This window comes from Hyperolius riggenbachi, chromosome 2, assembly GCF_040937935.1.
Source record: "Hyperolius riggenbachi isolate aHypRig1 chromosome 2, aHypRig1.pri, whole genome shotgun sequence".
Classification (NCBI taxonomy): Eukaryota; Metazoa; Chordata; class Amphibia; order Anura; family Hyperoliidae; genus Hyperolius; species Hyperolius riggenbachi.
In genome coordinates this window covers 560,799,809-560,824,400 of record NC_090647.1, presented here as the reverse complement: position 1 = coordinate 560,824,400, position 24,592 = coordinate 560,799,809, and the positions used below count along the sequence as shown (strand labels likewise).

At 45.8% G+C, this 24,592-nt stretch overlaps 1 protein-coding gene across 4 annotated transcripts in view; it reads left to right on the top strand.

Moving 5' to 3' along the window:
- LOC137547379 (uncharacterized) overlaps positions 1 to 24,592 on the top strand; it is a 187,146-nt gene that overhangs the window by 113,983 nt on the left and 48,571 nt on the right. For 2 of the 4 annotated variants that reach the window (XM_068270926.1, XM_068270924.1), the window contains 3 exons: positions 13,887 to 14,020; positions 17,821 to 18,126; positions 22,296 to 22,532. In XM_068270926.1, coding sequence (XP_068127027.1) covers positions 13,951 to 14,020; positions 17,821 to 18,126; positions 22,296 to 22,532 — 613 coding nt within the window. In that variant the 5' untranslated portion in view covers positions 13,887 to 13,950. Of the gene's footprint in view, positions 1 to 4,435; positions 4,611 to 4,821; positions 4,850 to 13,886; positions 14,021 to 17,820; positions 18,127 to 22,295; positions 22,533 to 24,592 lie in introns of those variants that run through there. The other 2 variants (XM_068270925.1, XM_068270928.1) reach the window with 2 other exon arrangements.

The following is a 24,592-nucleotide window of genomic DNA, read 5'->3' as shown; positions in this document are numbered from 1 at the left end:
CCGTTCCAGCAGAAGTCGGCTTCCTGCTGTTGCCTAGCAACCCAATGCACACAGCCATGATTGTCATCTCTTTGATGACAGCGTGGCTGTTACACCTCAGGGCAGGAGGGAGCGCTCTGTGCCACATAGGAGGAGGACAATGAGGGGATTCGTAGAGATTAGTAGCAGGGGAGATTGGAGAGCAGGAGGGAAGAGAGCAAAGGAATGGGGCAAGCGGGGAGAGTGAAGAGGAATGTGCCCTCTAGGGGAGGCGCTCAGAGGCTGTAGCCTGTCCGGCCTCTGCCTCGGCACGGCCCTGGGCATGCTATTCCATCCGGTTTGCGTTTAGTTAGACCATCATTTATTTTTCAACAGGACAATGACCCCAAACACACCTCCAGGCTGTGTAAAGGCTATTTGACCAGGAAGGAGAGTGATGGGGTGCTGTGCCAGATGACCTGGCCTCCACAGTCACCAGACCTGAACCCAATCGAGATGGTTTGGGGTGAGCTGGACCGCAGAGTGACGGCAAAAGGGCCAACAAGTGCTAAGCATCTCTGGGAACTCCTTCAAGACTGTGTAAGATCATTTCAGGTGACTACCTCTTGAAGCTCATCAAGAGAATGCCAAGAGTGTGCAACGCAGTAATCAAAGTAAAAGGTGGCTACTTTGAAGAACCTAGAATATGACATATTTTCAGTTGTTTCACCCTTTTTGGTTATGTACTATACTTCCACATGTGTTAATTCATAGTTTGGATGTCTTCAGTGTGAATCTACAATTTTCATAGTCATGAAAATAAGGAAAACTCTTTGAATGAGAAGGTGTGTCCAAACTTTTGATCTGTACTGTATATATCTATATATATATAAAATCGGATGTATGTATGTATGTATGTATGTATGTGCCGCGATCACTCGAAAACGGCTTGACCGATTTGAACGAAACTTGGTACACAGATCCCTTACTACCTGGGATGATAGTTTCTGGGGGTCTCGCGTCCCCCCTGCACACCTGGGCGGAGCTACAAGCAGCTAATCAGATTTCACCCATTCATGTCAATGGGAAAAATGTAAAAGGCTGCCATTCTCACAGTAATCAAGCCAGAGTCCCCACACTTGGCACAGTTGGTCACACGGTGATCGAGGTTACAAATCCAGGAAAATTGGGCACAGCATAAAACAGCCAATCAAATTTCAGCCATTCATTTTTAATGAGAAAATTTAAACTGCAGCCATTCTTAAACTGTTAATCGCAGGATTCTCAAACTTGGCACACTTGGTCACTGGGTGAATGAGATTAAGATTCAGGAAAGTGGGTGGAGCGTTCAACAGCCAATCAAAAGTCACCTATTGATTTCTAAGGAGAATATTTAAACTGCTGCCATTCTTATACTGTTTATGGCAGAGGCTTCATACTTGCAACAGTTGGTCACTGGGTGACTGGGATTAATATTCAAGAAAATGGGTGGCGCCTACAACAGCCAATCAAAATTCACCTGTTGATTTTCAAGGGGAATATTTAAATTGCTGCCATTCTTAAACTGTTAGGCCTCTATCACAATAGGATGTTGCGTTTTGATGCAGCATTAAAGTCGCAACGCAAATTACAATGCAACGCCCCAAAAAACTCGCAACGCAACTTAATGCCCTGTTATCGTTGCACACAGTAGAGCTTACAGGCAATGAACAGTATGCTTCCAAGTCATTACTGAGCATGTGCAAACAGTCAAACGCAGCTAATAGCGAATATAACTCACGGCATGCAGTACTTTCACTTAACGTGCAGCGTTAGACACCAATGCAATGTGTGCACTGTGACCGGGGCATTGATTTTACATTGCAGTGAGTTATTCTGCGTTAAATGTTGTTTTAACGTGCGACTTTAACGTTGCACTGTGAAAGAGGCCTTAATAGCAAATGCCTCAAACCTGGTACAGTTGGTCACTGGATGACTGGGGTTCAAATTCAGAAAGGGGGCAGAGCCACAAACAGCAAATCTGATTTGATTAATTTCAATGGGAATATACAAATTATTGATACCAAGGACCCGGCCCAAAGCTCATAAACTTGGTAATTTAGTGACTGTATGTCAAGGTTAGAAATAGTGGGGCGGTGCCAACAACTACATTTTTTACATGGGAAAAATATAAACTGCAACCATTCTTACCCTGTTAATGGCAGTGTTCTCAAACTAGGCACAGATTAATATTCAGGAAAGTGGGTGGAGCCTACAACAGCCAATCAGAATTCCCCCCTTGATTTTCAAGGGGAATATTGAAACTGCTGCCATTCTTACACTGTTTATGGCAGAGGCTTCAGACTTGCTACAGTCGGTCATTGGGTGACTGGGGTCCAAATTCACTAAAGGGGCAGGGCCACAAACAGCCAATCAGATTTCTTTGCTGGATAAACTGCTTCCATTCACACATTTTTGATGCCAGGAACCTGAAAGCTCACAAACTTGGTCATTGAGTGACTGTGTGTCAAGGTTGCAAAAAGTGGGCGGAGCCAAAAACAAAATTCACTGATAAAATATAAACTGCAGCCATTCTTACCCTGTTAATGGCAGGGTTCTCAAACTTTGCACAGTTGGTCACTGGGTGACTGGGATTAATATTCAGAAAAATGGGTGGCACCTACAATAGCCAATCAAAATTCACCTGTTGATTTTCAAGGGGAATATTTAAATTGCTGCCATTCTTAAACTGTTAATAGCAGATGCCTCAAACCCTGGTACAGTTGGTCAATGGGTGACTAGGGTTCAAATTCAGAAAAGGGGTGGAGCCACAAACAGCCAATCAGATTTGATTAATTTCAATGGGAATATACAAATTATTGATACCAAGGACCCCAAAGCTCATACACTTGGTAATTAAGTGACTGTATGTCAAGGTTAGAAAAAGTGGGTGGTGCCAACAACTACATTTTTTACATGGGAAAACATAAACTGCAACCATTCTTACACTGTTAATGGCGGGGTTCCCAAACTTGACACAGTTGGCCACTGGGTGACTGGGATTAATATTTAGAAAGTGAGTGGAGCCTACAACAGCCAATCAAAATTCACCTATTGATTTTTCAAGGGGAATATTTACATTGCTACCATTCTCACACTGTTAATGGCAGAGGCCTTAAACCTGATAGTCAGTAATTTGGTGACTGGGATCCAAATTCACTAAAGGAGTGGAGCCACAAATAGCCAATCAGACTTGTTAGATTGATTTCAGCCATTCTGTTATTGGCAGGGTTCTCAAACTTGACACAGTTGGTCACTGGATGACTCGGATTAATATTCAGGAAAGTGGGTGGAGCCTACAACAGCCAATCAAAATTCACCTGTTGATTTTCAAGGGGAAATCTGCTACAGTCAGTCATTAAGTGGCTTGGGTTCAAATTCACTAAAGGGATAGAGCCACGAACAGCTAATCAGATTTCTTTTGCTGGATAAACTGCTTCCATTCACAGTCATTGAGTGACTGCTGCGTCAAGGTTACAAAAACGGGGTGGAGTCAAAAACAGATTTCCCTGGGAAAATGTAAACTGCAGCCCTTCTTCACTGTTAATGGCAGCGTTCTCAAACTTTGCACAGTTGGTTACTGGGTGACTGGGATTAATATTTAGAAAAGTGGGTGGAGCCTAAAAAAGCCAATCAATATTCACCTGTTGATTTTCAAGGGGAATATTGAAATTGATGCCATTCTTGCACTGTTAATGGCAGATGCCTCAAACCTGGTACAGTTGGTCATTGAGTGACTGGGGTTCAAATGCTAGAGAGGGGTGGAGCCACAAATAGCCTATCTGATTTAATTAATTTCTATGGGAATATACAAATTATTTATGCCAAAGCTCACAAAGTTGGTCATTGAGTGTTTGTGTGTTAGGGTTAAAAAAAAAAATGGGGGGCGGAGCCGACACCAGCTAAATACATTCCCGGGCAACACCGGGCCATCAGCTAGTATATATATCGGTCAAGCCATTTTCGAGTGATCACGGCACACACACACACACACACACACACACACACACACACACACACACACACACATTCACACACACACACACACACACACACACATTTTTTTAGTTTTTTTTACCTGGTTTTGGGCCTCTATATCTAGGTGCGTCTTATATTTCAGAGTGTGTTATACGGCGAAAAATACAGTAATCCAATCAAAAAACTTACTTGTGCTGCTGCAATAAAATAATCACCATATATTTTTTATTTTTTTAATTAGTTTTATGATATAAATAGAAAATACTTTGTCAAATACAGACATGTGCTGAACAACAAAATAGAAGGCAGAATTTACATTTATCATAGATGAAGCAAAGAACCTGTGTCCTGTGTGAGCGAGGTTTTTACCAGTCAGACACAACACTGCAGACACCCCCCCCCCCCCCGCCTTTCCTGTGAGTACAGCGAGGGGAAGGAGTGATAACGGACTTGGCGGGTGCTGACTTGGTGCAAGAGATGGTGAGAGGAGGCTGCGGGTTGTAGCGTTATTAATATTCTTATTAATAGGTTTTTGGAGATAAATCCGCTAATAATGGACATTGAAGATTAATTCCAGGAAACTGACTTCACTAAAGGCTCCAACACTGTCCCCACGACTGCAGACCATTACTCAAGTAAGTTCATGCGTGTGAAATGTTGAAATAAGTGTTAGTCCTATGCAGAAATCATGGTTAGGTGATCGCTTTGCTTCTTTCCTCCCCGTCAGACCCCCAGGTACACTCCAGCACCTGGTAGTCTGTGACACGCCCCCTTCTAGTATCCACTGTGAGGACTCAGCACCCGCACCCCCCCCCCTCCCCCCAGCACTGGAGAGGGGTACAGGAGGAGGAGGAGCAGAGCTGTCCTTTCACCGGTATTTCTATATGGCCAAAACTCTTTACTCGAACTCTTATTTTTAAAAAGCCTCTCTATTTATTTTATTGGGGGGTGGGGGGAGTTTGTTTCAGTTTTCTGTAAATCAATTGTAAGTGAAAGTGAGAGCAGTACGGGGGCTGCCATGTTTCCTTTGCGAGAAATGACATTTCCCCAAACTGTTATGCTGATCTTCTGCCTTCTGTAATCAGAGAGATCTTTTGCAGGAACAGATCTTTTGCAGATACTGATCTTTTGAATGTGTACAGCATCTTTGTGTTCAGCATCTTGCAAAGATTTCTCTCTGATGGGGAGTTCAGCTCAATACAATAGACTGTGTAGGTATGGCTCTCATACTACATGGAAGGGGGTAAAATTGGTCTGTGATCTTTCATTTTCCAAAGACTTTTATCTGATGTGTGTACCCACCTTAAGACTCACATCTAGGAACCAAAAGTGCATAACACAAGTTACATAATTGCACAGCTCGAGCTACACTGCCAGTGTTGGTAGCAGTAAAATGACTTTTTATAAGTATGCACACACATGTATTTTACAGTTTAGTTTATTGACCTATGCCCAGGGCCGTGCCGAGGCGAGAGAGGCTTCAGCCTCAAGGCGCAGTGTAGGAGGGGGGCCGGACAGAGGCGAAAGAGGCACCAGCATCAGGGCGCAGTGTAGGAGGGGGAGCAGGGCGGGGCAGAGACAAGAGAGACTCCAGCCTCAGGGCAGTGTTGGAGGGGGTGCCGGGCCGAGGCATAGAGGCTCCAGCCTCAGGGCGCAGTGTAGGAGGGGGCGCGGGGCAGAGGCAAGAGAGGCTCCAGCCTCAGGGCGCAGTGTAGGAGGGGGCACGGGGAAGATGCGAGAGAGGCTCCAGCCTCAGGGCGCAGTGTAGGAGGGGGCACGGGGCAGAGGCGAGAGAGGCTCCAGCCTCAGGGCGCAGTATAGGAGGGGGCGCACAACTCACTCAGCTATCATTCCCCTATTGTGTTTGAAGCAGAGAGAAATATGAAAAGGGGATACATGGCAGTGACTGCAAGCCAGATAACTAAAGATTAAGGTGTTGGGGGCCCTGGGGCACCTCTTAGTCTAATAGCAATCAGTGTGTGACGGCTGGGGTGGGAGGGATGGAGGGGCGCACTTTAGAGTCTCAGCCTTGGGTGCTGGAGGACCTTGTCCCGCCTCTGCCTATGCCTTTTCTATCTATGTTCTTGAGACAGGATAGAGAACAACATCAGGCATGATTTAACGTAAACCAGAGATCAGCTAAAGTAAAGATTTGATACTTTCCAGGGGCTTCCTCTCACCCCATAAACACGTCTAACACCGTTCAGCTGCGGTGAGCCCCAGAAATAGGCTCAGTTGCGTCAGTCTGGGTCTACTGCCCATGCGCAGACTGGACACGACTGAGCCTATTACCGGGGCTCACCACGGGAGGACGGCATGGGACTTAGACTTGCTTATGGGCCCGGAGGATTACAATAGGTACAATAGTAGGCCCGGAGGATTACAATAGGTGTCTGGCAATATGCGATGTCACTTTGCATGAAACTGCATGTGAATTTGACAGGTGAGAAACCGAACTTCAAACCATTGGATGAAAACATAACACTTACAGTGAACCAGGGACGAAGCACCCTCATGTATTTACCATATATATCAGTGGGAACATTAGAGAAAACACCTACCCTGCTCTCTGTTTCATTCTTCACTGCTCAGCCTTATTGTTATCAGCCCTGATAAAATCCCCGACTAAGCATTCAGTCTGGCTTTGCTCAGGAATCATTATAGCCGAGTCTGTCTTCTCTGATGTCTTTTCAAGCCCAAGCCTGCCCCCTTCTGGCTCTGCTTTCCTGTTCAGCATCACAGAGAGCTGTTATGAGATGGGAGGAGCTGCTGGTGCCGAGGAAGGAGTGTCTGCTGTTTTTTTTTTTTTAAATCTATATTTGTTAGTCATAAGAGGTTTTTAGAAATGGTGATTTCATTTTGCACACAGCCCACTAAATAATATGATTTTCTGATGAACTGTGTTTTGCATGGAGTTTTAGTAAAAAAAAAAAAATGGGACACCAGAGCGGCAAAAATACCAGGTATAGCATGTATTTTGTAAAATCTATCAGGGGATATGTTTATTTTGTGCCAAAGCGTTCATCTCTGGTTTCCTTTAACTTCATTCCTATACTCCAACAGCAGCAAACTTCCGCTCACTGCCTCTCTCATTCAGGCAATACTCTGCTATAGTACGGAAAGTTCTCACCAACGGGGACACAGACTGTGATAAAAGCCTGATAAGGTTCTAACCTTTTCCTGCTCCATCCAAAACCACAAGAAGAGGTAAACAGAGAGTTGTGAGGAGTTGGGCTGGTGTGACAGAGCAGAAGGCGCAGTACATGCAGTGTGTGTGTAGAGAGATTGTGTTATCAGACACCGCAGGGCAGGCAGAGCTCTCAGACAGCCACACACGTTTCTGGGCAATCTTTGAAGCCTTTATTCAGGCACAATTTTTATCATTTCATTCCAAATGCAATTATATACCAGACAGTCCCCTACTTAGAAACGACTTGAGTTAAAATGTTTCAGAGTTACAAAAAAAGTTGTCTTCACGTACAAAATATACATTGCTGTTATTTTTGTAGTTAAATGTTACAGTATTGTATAAACTGCTATAAGTAGTTTATAATACTTTAATTCAGCTCCCACAATCAGATTTCTTCAAGTTTGTACAAGTCCACATAATTGTGTAGCTTTCAGAGTCAGACAAGGTATCCGAACCACCCTGAACAGTGTGGAGGCAGTGGACTCATCCTCCCATCTTCCTGATGGTCTGGTCTCAACTGTCTTATTTGAACTGTGGCATAACACCCACCCATTTGTTTCGCAAGCTATGATCAAACAGCAGGATTATCACGATTAGTACAGGTGTAAAATATGAGGATCACATAATCGTAGTCAAAAACGTAAATAAGGTCATACACGTGTGGTCGAATAGCTGCGGTACAAAAGGTTGAGACAGAAGCTGGGTCGTTTAACCGGCTAGGATCATACAAGGCTGGTCAGATGGCTGAGGTACAATAGGCTGAGACAAAGTGGTGGTCGTTTAACAGGCTAGGGTCATACACGGGTGGACAGATGGCTGAGGTACAATAGGCTGAGACAAAGTGGTGGTTGTTTAACAGGCTAGGGTCATACACGGGTGGACAGATGGCTGAGGTACAATAGGCTGAGACAAAGTCGTGGTCGTTTAACAGGCTAGGATCATACACAGTATATCAGAAAAATAACAAAGCTAGTCTAAAGGATATATATATATATATATATATATATATATCGCAAACACTGCCTATATATCTAGCAGAGCAACTAGGCTAAACACATATAAATACAATACTATCACAGAATGACAAAGTGCCCAGCCCCAGCGTACTGAATGCTATCACGGGCAGTGAGCAACTGAATGAAGAGAGCTTATATACAGATGGAAAAGATCACAAACCAGCCCAGAAAAGGAACTGGCCAATCAGCAAAGGTTCCAGCAGAAAAGTGTCAGCCAACCAGTGTGTCAGCTGACACCCACCTCCTCAGCCTATGAAGAAGAACTGCTCTGGGAGGCTGAAGGAATGTACATGCTGAGTCACAGCTGCAGGGGTGCTGGGGATGCCGCTGCAGAAATAGGAAGAGGAAGCTTCCTGCAGCAGCCCAGTGCTGCCTGAGCCCTCGCTGGAACCGCTGACAGGTAAGATCTTTACAAGGATAGGTTAAGTTCACAGTGGACCGAGGAGGAATGGGAAAAATTATTCTCATCTCAGATTCTTTCCTCTATTAATAACATAATAAAGGAACATAGCTATAGAATTTTCCATGATTGGTTTAGGACCCCGGCTCAGCTGAAGGGTTGGGGAATTATCCCATCAGATTCCTGTTTTTGAGGGCTCTAGGCATCAGCTGGCCAAGCTCACTGTTGTTGGTGGCTCTTCCCACAAGTCTTTGAATTTTGGGGCATGTGGTTTTTGGTGGTGTCGATGTTTTGGGAGTGCCCTGTCCATCCAGACCCTGTCTCACTAAGTCCTAAAACCATTATTTAGGACAATTTTGTAATGTGAGCAGGGCCTTCCTGGATGGGACTTGGAAATCAGCCCCTCCCTATAGAGCGGTCTTAATCAATAAAGTCCAATCTATATTCATCATGGAGAAGCTTACCGCCTCTCTCTCCGGGATCCAATCATACTGTTTCATACATGTTCTTTGGTATAATTTTCCCTAGTGTCATTTTTTGACAGCTACAGTGGCTTGCAAAAGTATTCGGCCCCCTTGAAGTTTTCCACATTTTGTCATATTACTGCCACAAACATGAATCAATTTTTTTGGAATTCCACATGAAAGACCAATACAAAGTGGTGTACATGTGAGAAGTGGAACGAAAATCATACATGATTCCAAACATTTTTTACAAATCAATAACTGCAAAGTGGGGTGTGCGTAATTATTCAGCCCCCTGAGTCAATACTTTGTAGAACCACCTTTTGCTGCAATTACAGCTGCTAGTCTTTTAGGGTATGTCTCTACCAGCTTTGCACATCTAGAGACTGAAATCCTTGCCCATTCTTCTTTGCAAAACCGCTCCAGCTCAGTCAGATTAGATGGACAGCGTTTGTGAACAGCAGTTTTCAGATCTTGCCACAGATTCTCGATTGGATTTAGATCTGGACTTTGACTGGGCCATTCTAACACATGGATATGTTTTGTTTTAAACCATTCCATTGTTGCCCTGGCTTTATGTTTAAGGTTGTTGTCCTGCTGGAAGGTGAACCTCCGCCCCAGTCTCAAGTCTTTTGCAGACTGCAACAGGTTTTCTTCCAAGATTGCCCTGTATTTGGCTCCATCCATCTTCCCATCAACTCTGACCAGCTTCCCTGTCCCTGCTGAAGAGAAGCACCCCCAGAGCATGATGCTGCCACCACCATATTTGACAGTGGGGATGGTGTGTTCAAAGTGATGTGCAGTGTTAGTTTTCTGCCAAACATAGCGTTTTGCATTTTGGCCAAAAAGCTCAGTTTTGGTCTCATCTGACCAAAGCACCTTCTTCCACATGTTTGCTGTGACCCCCACATGGCTTGTGACAAACTGCAAACGGGACTCCTTTTGCTTTTCTGTTTATCAATGGCTTTCTTCTTGCCACTCTTCCATAAAGGCCAACTTTGTGCAGTGCATGACTAATAGTTGTCCTATGGACAGATTCCCCCACCTGAGCTGTAGATCTCTGCAGCTCATCCAGAGTCACCATGGGCCTCTTGACTGCATTTCTGATCAGTGCTCTCCTTGTTCGGCCTGTGAGTTTAGGTGGACGGCCTTGTCTTGGTAGGTTTACAGTTGTGCCATACTCCTTCCATTTCTGAATGATCGCTTGAACAGTGCTCCTTGGGATGTTCAAGGCTTTGGAAATCTTTTTGTAGCCTAAGCCTGCTTTACATTTCTCAATAACTTTATCCCTGACCTGTCTGGTGTGTTCTTTGGACTTCATGGTGTTGTTGCTCCCAATATTATCTTAGACAACCTCTGAGGTCGTCACAGAGCAGCTGTATTTGTACTGACATTAGATTACACACAGATGCACTCTATTTAGTCATTAGCACTCATCAGGCAATGTCTATGGACAACTGACTGCACTCAGACCAAAGGGGGCTGAATAATTACGCACACCCCACTTTGCAGTTATTGATTTGTAAAAAATGTTTGGAATCCTGTATGATTTTCGTTCCACTTCTCTCGTGTACACCACTTTGTATTGGTCTTTCATGTGGAATTCCAATAAAATTGATTCATGTTTGTGGCAGTAATGTGACAAAATGTGGAAAACTTCAAGGGGGCCGACTACTTTTGCAAGCCACTGTATGTATGCAATACTTTATCAGCTATGAAACATTCTCTCCTACTGTTACTTGTTTTGAAAATTAAAAAAAGTAAAAAAAATAAAACACTTTCACCACTTTATCCACCATTACGGTATATCTACGTCCTCTGTGACTTCATCTAAGCCAAGAGGACGTAGATATACGTCTTGTAGCAAAAGCAGTGTTGTGCAGGGTTGGGCTTGCTTCTGTGCACACTTCCTGCACTATCTGATGCAGCACTAATTGGTGAAAGGGAATATATGTTCCCTGAGCTAATGAGATTGATTTTTACCATTAAAAATACTTTTTATTACCTCAGTTCATAGTGAAAAATACACTCTGTAGCATTATTTCAGAATCCAATATCTTCACCCTAAATTGTGACAGGAACATAATCTAAGTTTTGTGATAAACGGTAAGAATAAACAAAATTTGTGTTTTTATGGATAGTAGCGCATTTTATTTTGAAACTGGAATTGGTAAAACTGAGAAATAATGTGTTTTTTTCCCATTTTTTCGCATTAAAATGCATATAAAACAAAAATTGTTTGAGGGTAAAAATGCCATACAGTGAAAGCCTGGTTTGTCTTGGAAAAAAAACCCAATATATTTCATTCATGTGTGATAAGTAGAAATAAAGTTATTGCTGATTAAATAGGGACACAGTTAAATTGTCAATACTGCCCTGGTCCATATGGGGGAAACAAAGTCTGGATGCGAAGCGGTTAAAAGCATCGAATACAGCTAAAAAACATAGTTTATACTACAGTATATGTCCAAATCCAGAGTTGTTTGAAAGTAAATGATATATCCACATTTCACCATTTCTAAGGGCTGGTTCCCACGAACGCTTTTGTGGTGTTAAACGCGGCGTTGCGGATGCAACGTTTTTTGGGATCTACCGCCATTCCATTCAAGTGAATGGGAGCGTTCGGGACAAGCTTTTGCAGGCTTTCATGTAAGCCTGGTGGTACATCCTGGCATTGCTTTCAGAGGCGGTAAATGCCAGGAAACCAGTGTAGGGACCTGAACCGCTAACTTTGAAGGCTTCCCAAAAGCCTTTAAAAGCTAGAGGTTCAACGCTGGCGTTTAAATGCCAGCATTTAAACGCTATGTCGAGCAAAAGCTCGGCAGACGACCGTGTGAACCAGCTGTAAAGAGAAACCGTAACCAAGAATTGAACTTCATCCCAACCCGTAGCTAATACCCCCTTTTTCATGAGAAATCTATCCCTTTTCTCAAACGGATCATCAGGGGGGTCTGTATGGCTGATATTGTGGTGAAACCCCTCCCACAGTGTGATGTCAGGGCCATGGTACTGACATCACACTGTGGGAGCCTTGTTGCATTGTGGAAAATAACAGCTGTCTCCAACTGCCAAAAAAACAGCATCTCCTTCCACTGACATCACCTGCCAGCAGTAAAGATGTCGCCATGTGATACATTTCAGAATGTAAATCAGGGAGAGGAAATATTTTTCAATGGGCAAACACTGACTAAATTAAAGAGGTAATAAATAATTATTGTAAAAAAATTAAGCACTCCTTTCATTACGTTATTTTCACTGCAGGACTCAACTTACAAGCTAATACAATTTACTAACAATCTCCGGAATGTAACCTGTTTGTAAGTAGAAAATTGCCTGTACAGTATATATTCGGGTATATAAAAAAAATTATCTGAATTTAAAATAATATTGCAGCTGTTCTCAGTTGTAGACTGAAGTTTGATGTTGTTAAATTATAACACTTAATGCACATTTTTGTTTTCTAATGACATTTTTGAAGGTGTGTTTAGCTCTCAGGGCGCGTTTCCACTTGAGCGGTGCGCGCACGCCGGCTCTTCCAGGTCTGCGGGGAAAGCAGGCGAATCCCGTGCCATGCACGGCTATGGGATCCGCAGCCTCCCGCGCCGATTCGGATGGAAAAGCCGGCCGAATCGCTAGCGGTAGCGATTCGGCCGGCGTTACCATTGCACCCTATGGCAGAGTTTCTCGCCTGCGGGGAAACTCTGCGGATTCGCGGCGGTTTCCGCTCAAGTGGAAACGCGCCCTCAGGGACAACAAAGGAATGATTAGCATATTCAGCAGCGATGCATTGTGGGAGAAATCATATGCTCATTCCAACCTGAATAATGGCAAATAAATTCTGATTTAGGAAATAAACGTTTGGTGCGGTTTTGCATAGCATTTTAGTAAGAGGGATTTTTGGTCCATTGCAGCCCCTTACACACTCCTGGGAGTTCTGGTTCACCATGAGCTTGCTGGGTAGTCTGTAACTCTGGGTGCTTCAAGTCCTACTCCATAGAGCCACATTAATCCACGCCATGCACTGATGAGGACCAACCAATATGTATGTTGCAGCGGATCTGGAGGTGTGGCTGCTTACAGGGACAACAAAGGATGATTTGCATATTCAGCAGTAATGCATTGTGGGAGACACCATATGCTCACTCCAACCTGAATTATCGCAAATACCTTCTGTTTTAAGAAGGCAAGCTTTTGTTTTGCAGATTCAATCAAAGCGATCAAAAGCGATGTGTGTATGACCAGCTTTAGATATCTTTTCCTTAACACGGGTGATAAAACTAAGGCTAATTAGCTCGGCAAAGACAGGATCCAATTGTAAACATCACAAAGAGAACCCTAGACTGGAATTACACTAGTCTGTTTTTGTGTGTTTTCTGGGCTCAGGTGACGCTCCTAAGGGGTGGGCTCAGGGGATGCTTATGCTGCTGAGATGTTTCTGATTGGCTCAGGTGATCCTCCTGAGGGGTGGGCTCAGGTGATGCTCCTGGGGGGTGGGCTCAGGGAATGCTTATGCTGCTGAGATGTTTCTGATTGGCTCAGGTGACTCTCCTGAGGGGCGGGCTCAGGTGATGCTCCAGGGGGGTGGGCTCAGTGAATGCTTATGCTGCTGCGATGTTCCTGATTGGCTCTGGTGACGCTCCTGAGGGGCGGGCTCAGGGGATTCTTATGATGCTGGGATGTTACTGAAGGGCTCAGGGGACACCTGTGATAGTTACATAGATAGGTGGAGAACCATGCCATGTGGTACTTGGTGAAGAATAGCTGGTAAAGGTAGTCATACAGTAATAATGCTGAAAATCTGCTGTGGGTGATCTCATGTTTTTTTGTTAATCTCCACACAGTTTTCGATGCAGCATTGCCTAGGATGACACAACCACTGAATATTATAGTTCTGAATGGAAAAAAATGAAGCGAAAAACCACAAATTACTGTCAGTTCATCCTCCTGCATACTCTGCTGATCACTGTATACCGAGGTGAGTGAGAATGTAAGCCTGTGTGTCTGGGGTGGAGTCAGGGTGGAAGAGGACTTCCTGACTAAAGAGGAAGCCACCAACTTCCTGTAACCGTATTGTAAACACACCATATACAGATCTTTCTCCTGAACCTTCTCTCCGGAGATGTTTTCTCAGTTTATTCACAAAATACATTTTCAGCACCTAAAAAAGTAATAAGTACTAAATAGTAAGTAAGCAAAGTCATATTGATTGTTTACTTTGTAATTGTATACTTTTTTGCTTGCCGGGGGCTGAAAAGGTATTTTATAGGCAGGGTGAAAAAACTCAAGAGAAAAGTTAGCTCATTAAAGCAAACCTGTTACTTTAGAAAATAACAAAGTTAGATACTTACCTCAGTAGAGGAAAGTCTGTGGATCCTCCAATCCTGGTGGAGCCCCGCCGGTCGCCAGAACAAGCTTCTTCACAGCCACGCCCCCGTCAGTGAAAGAGCACGCCCACCCTGCGCAGGCGCATTGACGTAGCATGGAGCCACTTGTGCATATAGGAGAAAGCCATGCACAAGCAGCTCCTTGCTACTGCGCAGGCCATCTTGCACCTACACAATGCGGCCACATCTGTACACATACAGGAGCGCGGCTGCGCAAACCTATTCGATAAGCGGTTATGGAATAGGTTCAGAGGCTCCCAGCACTGGAACGGTGAGCTCGAGGGGGATGGGGGAAGCTACTGGATTGTGCAGAGGCTTCCCTCTACTGAAGTAAGAATCTAACTTTTTGTCCGATTTTGCCTTCAGGTACACTTCAAAGAGACTCTGTACATAGAAAAAACCCTCGGGGGGGTACTTACCTCAGGAGGGGGAAACCCCTGGATCCTAACGGGGCTTCTCCCATCCTCCTTCGTTCCTCCGTTAGCCTGCCCGGGTCCCCCAAACCGCGGCGAGGTCATTATTTACCTACCGCGATCCTGCGCAGGCTAGGCGGAAATAGCCAAACCCGATCGTATCCGCTCTACTGCGCAGGCACAAAAAAACTCCCACCTGCGCAGTAGAGCGGATCGATCAGGTTCAGCTATTTCCACCTTAACTCGAATGAAGAGCGGCTAGTGCACCTGCGCGGTAGGTAAATAATGATCTCGCCGCGGTTTGAGGGACCCGGGCAGGCTAACGGAGGAACGGAGGAGGACAGCCTGTGGATCCTTATGAGGCTTCCCCCTCCAGAGGTAAGTATCCCCCAGCGGGTTTTTTTTTCATTACAGGTCTTCTTTAAGACCCTTTTTACACTTGCAGGCTAAACCTGCGTTGCGTTACTCTTTGCCTACCGCAAAGGGCCACAAAAGCAGTTCAAATCTATGAAGCCTTGCACACTTATTGCAGTCTGTTGCAGTGCGGAGAAAGCAGCGCATTACCACAAGCACCGCGCTACGCAGGTAGTGTAAATTATGCACATGTACTTCCTGTCGAACAGGAAGGAGCGGGGCCCGGCGCTATGCATATGATACTTTCGATGCACTCGGCAGGGTCATATGAATAACATTTTTTTGTGGTGCGATACAACAGACGAGTATCGCAACACATAAAATAAATGTAAAACCTAAAGGACACCTAAACTGGGAAAAAGTAACATACTTACCTCAGCAGTGGGAACCCTCTGCATGCCCAGTAGAATGAAACGCTCGTGCATGGAGAAAAAAAAACTGTGTATGAATGACTTCATTTTAATCAGTTTGTATGTTCTCCCCGTGTCTGTGTGGGTTTCCTCTGGGCACTCCGGTTTCCTCCCACGTCCCAAAAGCATAGAGATAAGTTAACTGTCTCTACCCTAAATTGTCCCTAGACTATGATAAAAACACTACAGATACAAACATAGACATATGACCATGGCAGGGATTAGATCAGGGATGTCAAACCGGTCCTTCGAGGGCCGAGGTCCTCACACATTTTTGACACAGCTCAAATTAATTGATGGGACTGAGTTAGGAAAGATGTGGTCCATCAGGTACAACACACTCATCTATTTCTCAGTCCATCCTAAACACCGGCATGGATCTGGCCCTTCAAGCAGAGCCGGATTAAGGCTGAATGGGGCCCTAAGTGGACTTACAGAGTGGACCCGCCCCCCCTTCCCCCCGACATGCAGCCAACCAAGGAGTCAGCACCTTACCTTCTATCAGCCGCTCAGTGGCTGGAACTCCTCCGTCATCATCAGCGGCTTCTCACCGGCTTCCGACGTTCCTGGCTGCGATGATCATGACAGTTCTCTTCAGCAGTGCCCTGCCGTCCTCCTCCCAGTTACAGCGGCACCATGTGACAGCACGTACGGCGCGTCTCTTGTCATGTGACGTGCAGAGAACGTACTGTCACATGCCGTTGCTGTAACCTTGGAAAGGACGCCGGGGGCACTGCGGAAGCCAGTGAGTTTCTTACTGTATTGAACCCGCACAGCCCGGCTGCACGGAGAGGGAAAGAAGGGGACTTAGGGGAGTCATCTGGGGCCCTTATACTTACACTGGGACCCCAAGAAAATGCTTCAGGTGCTTGGTTAGTAATCCAGCCCTGCCTCCAGGCCTGGCGCTCGACACCTGTGGATTAGATTGTGAGCCCCTCTGAGAGACAGTTAGTAAAAAGACAATATACTGTACAGCACTGTGGAAGATGTTGGCGCTATATATAAATACTAAATAATAAAATTCCACTGAAACCCTACTCGCACATGTCCAGTCTATATGCACTACAGATGGTGCAAGTTGAATAGTTATAGAGGGACACTGTGCTGGATTGGGGGGCTGCAGGGGGGTCTAGGAAGCATCTAGAGACTCCCCACTACTAAGGGAAATATGTAACTCCCCCTCAGTTCCCCAATGTCTGACAGCGTCATTATTATTTGCAATCAGGGATGCTCACCGGATGCAATCACGAGTGATTCCTCGTGATTCAAATGAGGTTTAATTTGTGCAGGTTTGTGGCGGGGAGACAAGGGGTTAATTACCCATAATTCCACTGTCCGCCCTGCTCTCCAAAGAGCTTGCACATGTCCTATTGGTTTTGTTGCAAGTCCCACACTTCCTTCTTCCGGCTTGAAGGAGGAAGTGCGCCAGTGTGAGGCTTGCAACTCAGCAATGAGACGCGTGCAAGCTCTTTGGAACGCAGGGCGGACAGTGGAATTATGGGTAAATAACCCCTTGTATCCCCGCTGCACACCTGCACCAAATAAACCTCATTTGAATCACTCGTGATTGCATCCGGTGAGCATCCCTGATTGCAATAGCAATTATATTTAAAAACATCACTTATTAGTTCTGTTTGTATTTTTATACAGATAAATATTAAATATTGCATAAGATTATTTTAAATGTAATGGTGCCCTCCTTAATGCCCCAGTTCACCCTCCCAGATTTTTTATGCTTAGTTAAGTTACTAGTGGACTCTGCCATTATTTACGCAGTTTTCATATTTTAACGCATCTGTTTTATAGCAATTTACTTTAGAAAGGTCAATCAAATCTAGGCAGAGAGCTCAGAGCTGTCAGCAGAGTAGGGTGTTGCTTCCCCAGCACAGAGCCATTACCGGACAACGCCTAACTCCTCCCTCTGCTCTCTTCTGTGGAACACTGGGAGGAGGTGGGTGGGGTCAGCTCTGTGTTTACAGTGAAAGACTGGCTGAGTGGCTGGTGTTCTCTCCCAGCTCCTCCCTGATGACCTCTTGTAGGTGTTGATGGTAAAGGGGGAGGAGCTTTGAATAGAATGTAGACTTCTGTCCAGGGCAACCAAGCAGCATCTGATATGTCCATTTTAGGAAATCTCATCCTCTGTTTTCTCCACAGCTCAGTCAGCAGATGTGATATACAGACAGGTAGGAAGTGATGTCACACTGGAGTCGAGGTATTCTGGTCGGCCCACAGAAATAAACTGGAAGGTGAACGGTGATAAGCTGGTGGACTTGGAGCTGATTCCAGCACTACCTCCTGTATTTTATCACCTCAGAGACAGAGCGACTATAGATGTTACCGGTCGTACTACCGGCTTCGTGACCATAAAAAACCTGACAAAGGAGGACTCTAAGCTCTACAAATCAGAAGCACTGGTGGATAACAGATTTCAGGAAACCGATATAAGGCTTATAGTGCGTGGTATGTATATATAATCTGACACAATGTACAACAAAACTACTGTGCCCCTGATAATAATATCCTACTTGTCTTTGGCTGTTATATCGGCGGGCCAGATATGGCCCGTGGGCCGTAGTTTACCCACCCCTGGTCTATCCTCTTCCCTGTATAATCTCATGAGTAGCAGACTGGGGCAGCCCTGTGTAGCTGTTGACCCGCTTCTTTCTTATGCTCAAGAGCAGCGTGGCCCCGATCAGATTACCGACAAGCTTCTGGATCCTAACAAGGCTTCTCATGGCGCCTCTGCTCCACCATTGATGCTTGCGGATGCTCCAGCTAAGCACGGCCATCCTGCAGCCGCATGAACCTGACCACACCTGCAGTATCACAGAGCCGCAGGAGCAGCACGACCGCGCTCGTGCTTCAAGGGGAGTGCAGCCCCAACAAGCCCTTGGCCCATATGCAATTAACGTTTTCTACTGAGTTCTCCCCTAAGTGATATTTTCAAACCTTATCAATAAAATGACTTTGAAATCACCAGCAAGTGAGAAAATACTCAAATTAATATCGTACTTTTCCCCTAATTTTCAGAACTTTTTCAACTGCTAAGTGCTGAAAAGTTATTTTAAAAAGAACTTGAAAAAAAAGAGAAAACTCAGGAGAAAAAGTTACCGTAATTTCATATGGGCCCTCCCTTATCGGTTATCTTTGGAGGGCCAGCAAGCAGCAATGGGGGAGCAGAGGACAGAGATGGAAGCCTCAATAGGATCCAGAGGCTTGCCTCTTCTTAGGTAAGTATAGCATTTTGTGCCAGTATTTTTAACCTCTTGAGGACCCCACAGGTTTACATCCCTCCTAGTGACCAGGCGATTTTTTACAATTCAGCACTCTGCAGCTTTAGCAGTTTATTGCTCAGCCATACAACTGTTGATGGGATCTGATTGCTGCTGCAATGTCAATTTTCTTTTTTTTTTTTTAAATAATTTTATTGTTGTTTTTTTTTTTTTTTTTTTATAAAAAAGGCTATTTTTGTATTTTAATTTCTACCTCCCCCCTTCCCTCCCTCCCCGAAGATCCACCACTACAATTGCCTCTCATAGGTACCAGCCTATGAGAGGGATTAGATTGTGAGCCACTCGAGGGGATAGCTAAGTGACAAAACTGTCCCCTGTACAGTGTTGCACTAGATCGCAGCGCTGTACAAATGAAAATAACAGCTTTTTTCTTCCCTAACAGCCTGCCAGCTCCGATTGCAGCTGGCAGGCTGTTTACGGATCGCCGCTCTGTGTCGGTGCAGGGAACGCGAGCGCATGCGCATTCCCTGATAATCCCCGCCCACCGTACTTGACGCCAATCAGCGTTAGGCAGTCGTGGGGGAGCCAGTCTCTGACCGCTCATCGGTGTTAGGCGGTAGCAGAGCAGTTAAATATCCCATGGTAGCTGGCAGGTGTTGAGGTTATTGGCAGTGACAGATTCCCGAGCACCGTGTGGCAGGAATGATTGAAGATGATCAATGAGATACAGATAATTGCATGTTGAATTCAAATTTCATGCAGACTGTAATCATCTTGGAATTGGGCTAATCCAGATCGGCAGGAGTTGCATGTGATTGGCCCAGTTCCAGGCTGCATACAATTTGCATGAACGTTGCATGCACTGTGGAATTATTATCATCGTATAGACAAGTGCTGTCAAAGTTAAAGACTAAAGTTCTGCTTGTTGCTAACGCTTGAACTCGGAATTTACCATCCCTCTGTGCCAGGCAGAGTCTCTGTTATGTTGGGATTGAGTAAACAAACGGTCTTATCTATTTGTCATAAATCATCTAACATCATCTCAAGACCCTATTTGGATGTTCTGTTTCAGTGAAGGCATCTTAAGCCCCGTCTACACAAGGCGATCCGACGGCTTGATTAGCCACCGGATCGCCTCTTCCGCATCCCCGTGCGTACCCGCCGCGTCCCCGTTCACCCGCGCTTACGTCGGATTCGATCCGCCCTCGTCCCTGCGCCGCTTATCTTCCGCTCGATTCCCTGCCATTGTCCCCTTGTGGGGAACAAGCAGGGAATCGGCGGTAACAAGATCCTACCTGTCGGATCTCATCAATCGAGCCGCATCAGTGGCTCGATTGATAAGGAACATCGCTCCGTGTAGACGGAGCTTTAAAGAGAACCTGTAAGAAAAAAAAGCCCCTGGGGGGGTACTTACCTCGGGAGGGGGAAGCCTCTGGATCCCCCTTCCTCCTGGGAGCTCCAGACAGCAGCAGACCTGGGACCCCCAGATAGCAGCAGATCCTGTGGTGCTGGTGCCCTAGGCCATGGCCTATGTGGTCTTGACTTAAATCCGGCCTAGACAATGAGAGAATGCAGGCAGAGCCAGGACAAGGTCCTCCAGCGCTCAAGGCTAAGACCCCAAAGTGCACCCCTCCCCATCCCCCCCCCACCCCAGCTGTCACACTGATTGCTATTAGACTAAGAGGCACCCCAGGGTCCCCAACCCCCCCCCCCCCCCCCCCCAAACACCTTAGTCTCTAGTTATCTGGCCTGTAGTCACTGCCATGTATCCACTTTTCTTATTTCTCTCTGTTTCAAACACAATAGAGGAATGATAGCTGGGTGAGTTGTGCGCCCCCTCCTACACTGCGCCCTGAGGCTGGAGCCTCTCTTGCCTCTGCCTGCCCCCCCTCCTACACTACGCCCTAAGGCTGGAGCCTCTCTTGCCTCTGCCTGCCCCCCCTCCTACACTACGCCCTGAGGCTGGAGCCTCTCTTGCCTCTGCCTGCCCCCCCTCCTACACTACGCCCTGAGGCTGGAGCCTCTCTCGCCTCTGCCTCAGCCCGGCCCTGAATGTAGGGCTAGCGCTTCTCTGTGCAACTATACTTACAGCATAGGAGGAGGGTGAGGAGGTGAGCCGATGACAGCCGGGTGGTCACCAAAATTAGCCGGGAGCAGCACCCAACTAAACAAGCCCGGGGAGAACACTAAAGTATCTAACATTCAGATTTCAAAAACGTACAGGTTTGCTTTAAAGTGGAGCTGAACTCCTGCACAGGGCTGAAGTAAAATATAGAGAAATGCACCCTGTATGTATTTAGAGAGTGAGAGCCTGTTTAATTCCCCCTTATTTATGTCTAATCACAAGTTGTAATTTGATCTCTCCCCTGTGTCAGCTGACTGCCACAGCAGATAAGCTCATAAGAAAGCACAGGATGTTAACAACATGTCTGTTTCCATGAATCAGGAAGAAGACGCACTGCAGATTTATTTTAGGATTTGTATCAGTTGTAACAAAGAAATGTTTTTTTGGTTTAAAGGTTATTTGCTGTTGTGTATCTTTTAGAGCAGAGACTAGAGGACTTCTGGGTTCATTTCCATCATTAATGATACACCTGTGGTCAAAACTTGGATCCATGTAATACAAATAAAAAAACAATAAGGATATAGCACCCTCTGGAGGAAGAAAAGGGTTATAGCCACAAACCTATTTCCGAGATGGTTACCGAAGTTATAGTATAGTGCAAACTGTTTACAGCGTCTAAAAGTACCTATCAAGATCAGCAGTGGTGCCCCCTGATTGGCCAAATTTGAAGCTGCATATTAACCTCCCTGGCGTTCTGATTCCCACGGCCCTGCCGCCGCGGGAACGTTTTTTGCACATTTTTAAAAAATGTATCATGTAGCTAGCCTAGCGCTAGCTACATGATTCCCCCCTCCCTGCGGCGTACCTCCCACCCCTCTGATCCCCGCCGGCGCAATCACCCGTCCGGAAATCCCGTTCTGAACGGGATACCCAGGAGGGCTTCCCCCGTCGCCATGACGACGCACGTCGTGACGTCACAGGGAGACCCGATCCACCCCTCAGCGCTGCCTGGCACTGATTGGCCAGGCAGCGCACGGGGTCTCGCCTGGGGGGGCCCTGCATCGCGGCGGGTAGCGGCGGATTGGCGGCGGCGATCAAACACAACATGTGTTTTTTAAAAAAAAATTATTCAAATCGGCCCAGCGGGGCCTGAGCGGTGACCTCCGGCGTCTCTGGACGAGCCTAGCTCGTCCAGAACGCCAGGGAGGTTAAAGATGCATGCAAGCCGGAGTTATAATCCTTATTGTGTATTTATAGAATGCTGTTCTCTTCCGCTATGTTTTACCAAATTGTAATTACTAGCTTATCACTGTCCATCTTTACTCTTCCAGATCGTGTGTCTAAGCCCACCATCCCACAATGCACTACTGAAGGGAAGCTAATTGTGAGCTGCGAGACCTCCACCCCCGATGTGACTTACAAATGGCTGGCGAGAAATGGGACAACCCTGTCCCGGGAGCAGACATACACACCCGGCAGAGAAACTGAGGAAGTGATCCTCATCTGTATTGTGGATAATAAAGTGTCACATGACAGCAGTAATGTAACAATCGCCCCTCCATCTCCAGGTGAGGTATAGGAGGTGACACACGTGAATACAGTCTCACTGACACTGTCAGATTCGTGACCAGATGTAGACAACTTCTTCAGGCATCCGGCTCTCATTGTCAGCCATTAGTGTTGCTCGGATACCCCCGATCACGGATTCGAATAAATCCGGCCACGGCCGAATGAAAATCCGGATAGGTCATGATTTTGATCCAGATTTGAAACAGACTTCTGAATTTGGCTCGCATTTTAGCTGTGATTGCCTGAAGAATCCGTGATCACCGGCGTGATCCGGATTTGCCTTTGACGTTAATAGCAATGTCCCCATACATGCTACAATCACCAAAGTTGCATGGATTGTAAAGGTGATTAGTGGCTACAACTTAAATTTATTTTTCAAAAAGACCTTATAGTTTTTGAGAAAATCGAATTTAAAGATTCTAATGAACAAGTATTGGTGATTAAATCCGGCCAAAACCCGCCGACTTTAGCAGTTGATAGCAAAGCCCCCTTATATGATATAAACACCACATTTGCAGGATATGTTAAGCAGAACAGTGGGAACAAGGGGACATTTTTTTTCAAAAAGACCTTATAGTTTTTGAGAAAATCGATTTTAAAGATTCAAAGGAAATTCCAAAGGAAAAAAGTATACATGTAAATGCGGTAAATACATTAACTGTCATTACCACATTTAAATGTATACTATTTTCCTTTGAACCCTTAAAATCGATTATCTCAAAAACTATAAGGTCTTTTTGAAAAAAAAATCATGTTCTACTTAACAAATCCTGCAAATTTGGTGTTTATATCATGTAAGGGGACTTTGCTATAAACCGCTAAGGTCGGCGGGTTTACTTTTATAATCACGGATATTTTTTTTCTGCGATCACGGGCGTGATCCCGGGCCGAATATGCATAATAACGGACAAATCCGTGATTAAATCCGTGATCGATTAAATCAAGTTTTGATCTTTTTGCATTTTAATAGGACATATCTTTTCCACTGTGACATTTTTGCCATTTCTCATTTCTTTACATCTATGAAATATCTCATGCCATCATCATTCTCTGTTTAGTATTAAGGTCCGTACACACGCCGGACTGGAGGCAACAACGGGTCCGTCGTCACCTCCCACTGGGTGGGCGTTCCAGCGACAGTCCGGCGTGTGTACAGTCTGTCGGCGGACTGATACGGCTGTTTCTGAGCGTTTCGGGCGGATCGCTCAGAAACAGCCGTATCAGTCCGCCAACAGACTGTACACACGCCGGACTGTCGCTGGAACGCCCACCCAGTGGGAGGTGACGACGGACCCGTCGTTGCCTCCAGTCCGGCGTGTGTACGGACCTTTACAATCGCCACTGAACACCACACTGGAGATGTAACTTCTCTGTACATCTATCATTATCTCATGCGATCATTATTTGCTGTTCAGCGTTGCAATTGCTACTGCTACTTACAGGGGGATGTAACATCTCTGTACATCTATCAGTATCTCCTGCCATCATCATTCTCTGTTTAGCATTACAATCTCCACTGATCACCACATTGCTACTTACAGGGGAATGTAACATCTCTGTACATCTATCAGTATCTCCTGCCATCATCATTCTCTGTTTAGCATTACAATCTCCACTGATCACCACATTGCTACTTACAGGGGGATGTAACATCTCTGTACATCTATCAGTATCTCCTGCAATCATCATTCTCTGTTTATGTAAAGAAACGCGGAAAAGCCGCCGCATGGACGCAGGATGAGGTGGCCGTTTCTGCGGCTGGCATAGCGGAACGCGGAGAAACCGCCGCGTCTGATGCGGCGGTTTGCGCGCACAGGCCTGCTGCTGACAGTCTGACCAGACGCGGGGAGGCCACCGCATGTACAGATAGCGGTGCGTCCCACCCCGCGTGCAGGCCAGCAGAGACATTGCAAGACGTGACTGGTGTGGCTGGGACTGTTAGTCCACACAGGTTCAGAATGACGCGCGCGCGCTGAGAGGCAGAGTTTATATGACAGCCAGAAGAAGGTCAGCTGACAATTCCACCACTTTTCATTGGTCTAGCACTTAGGGGAGGCGC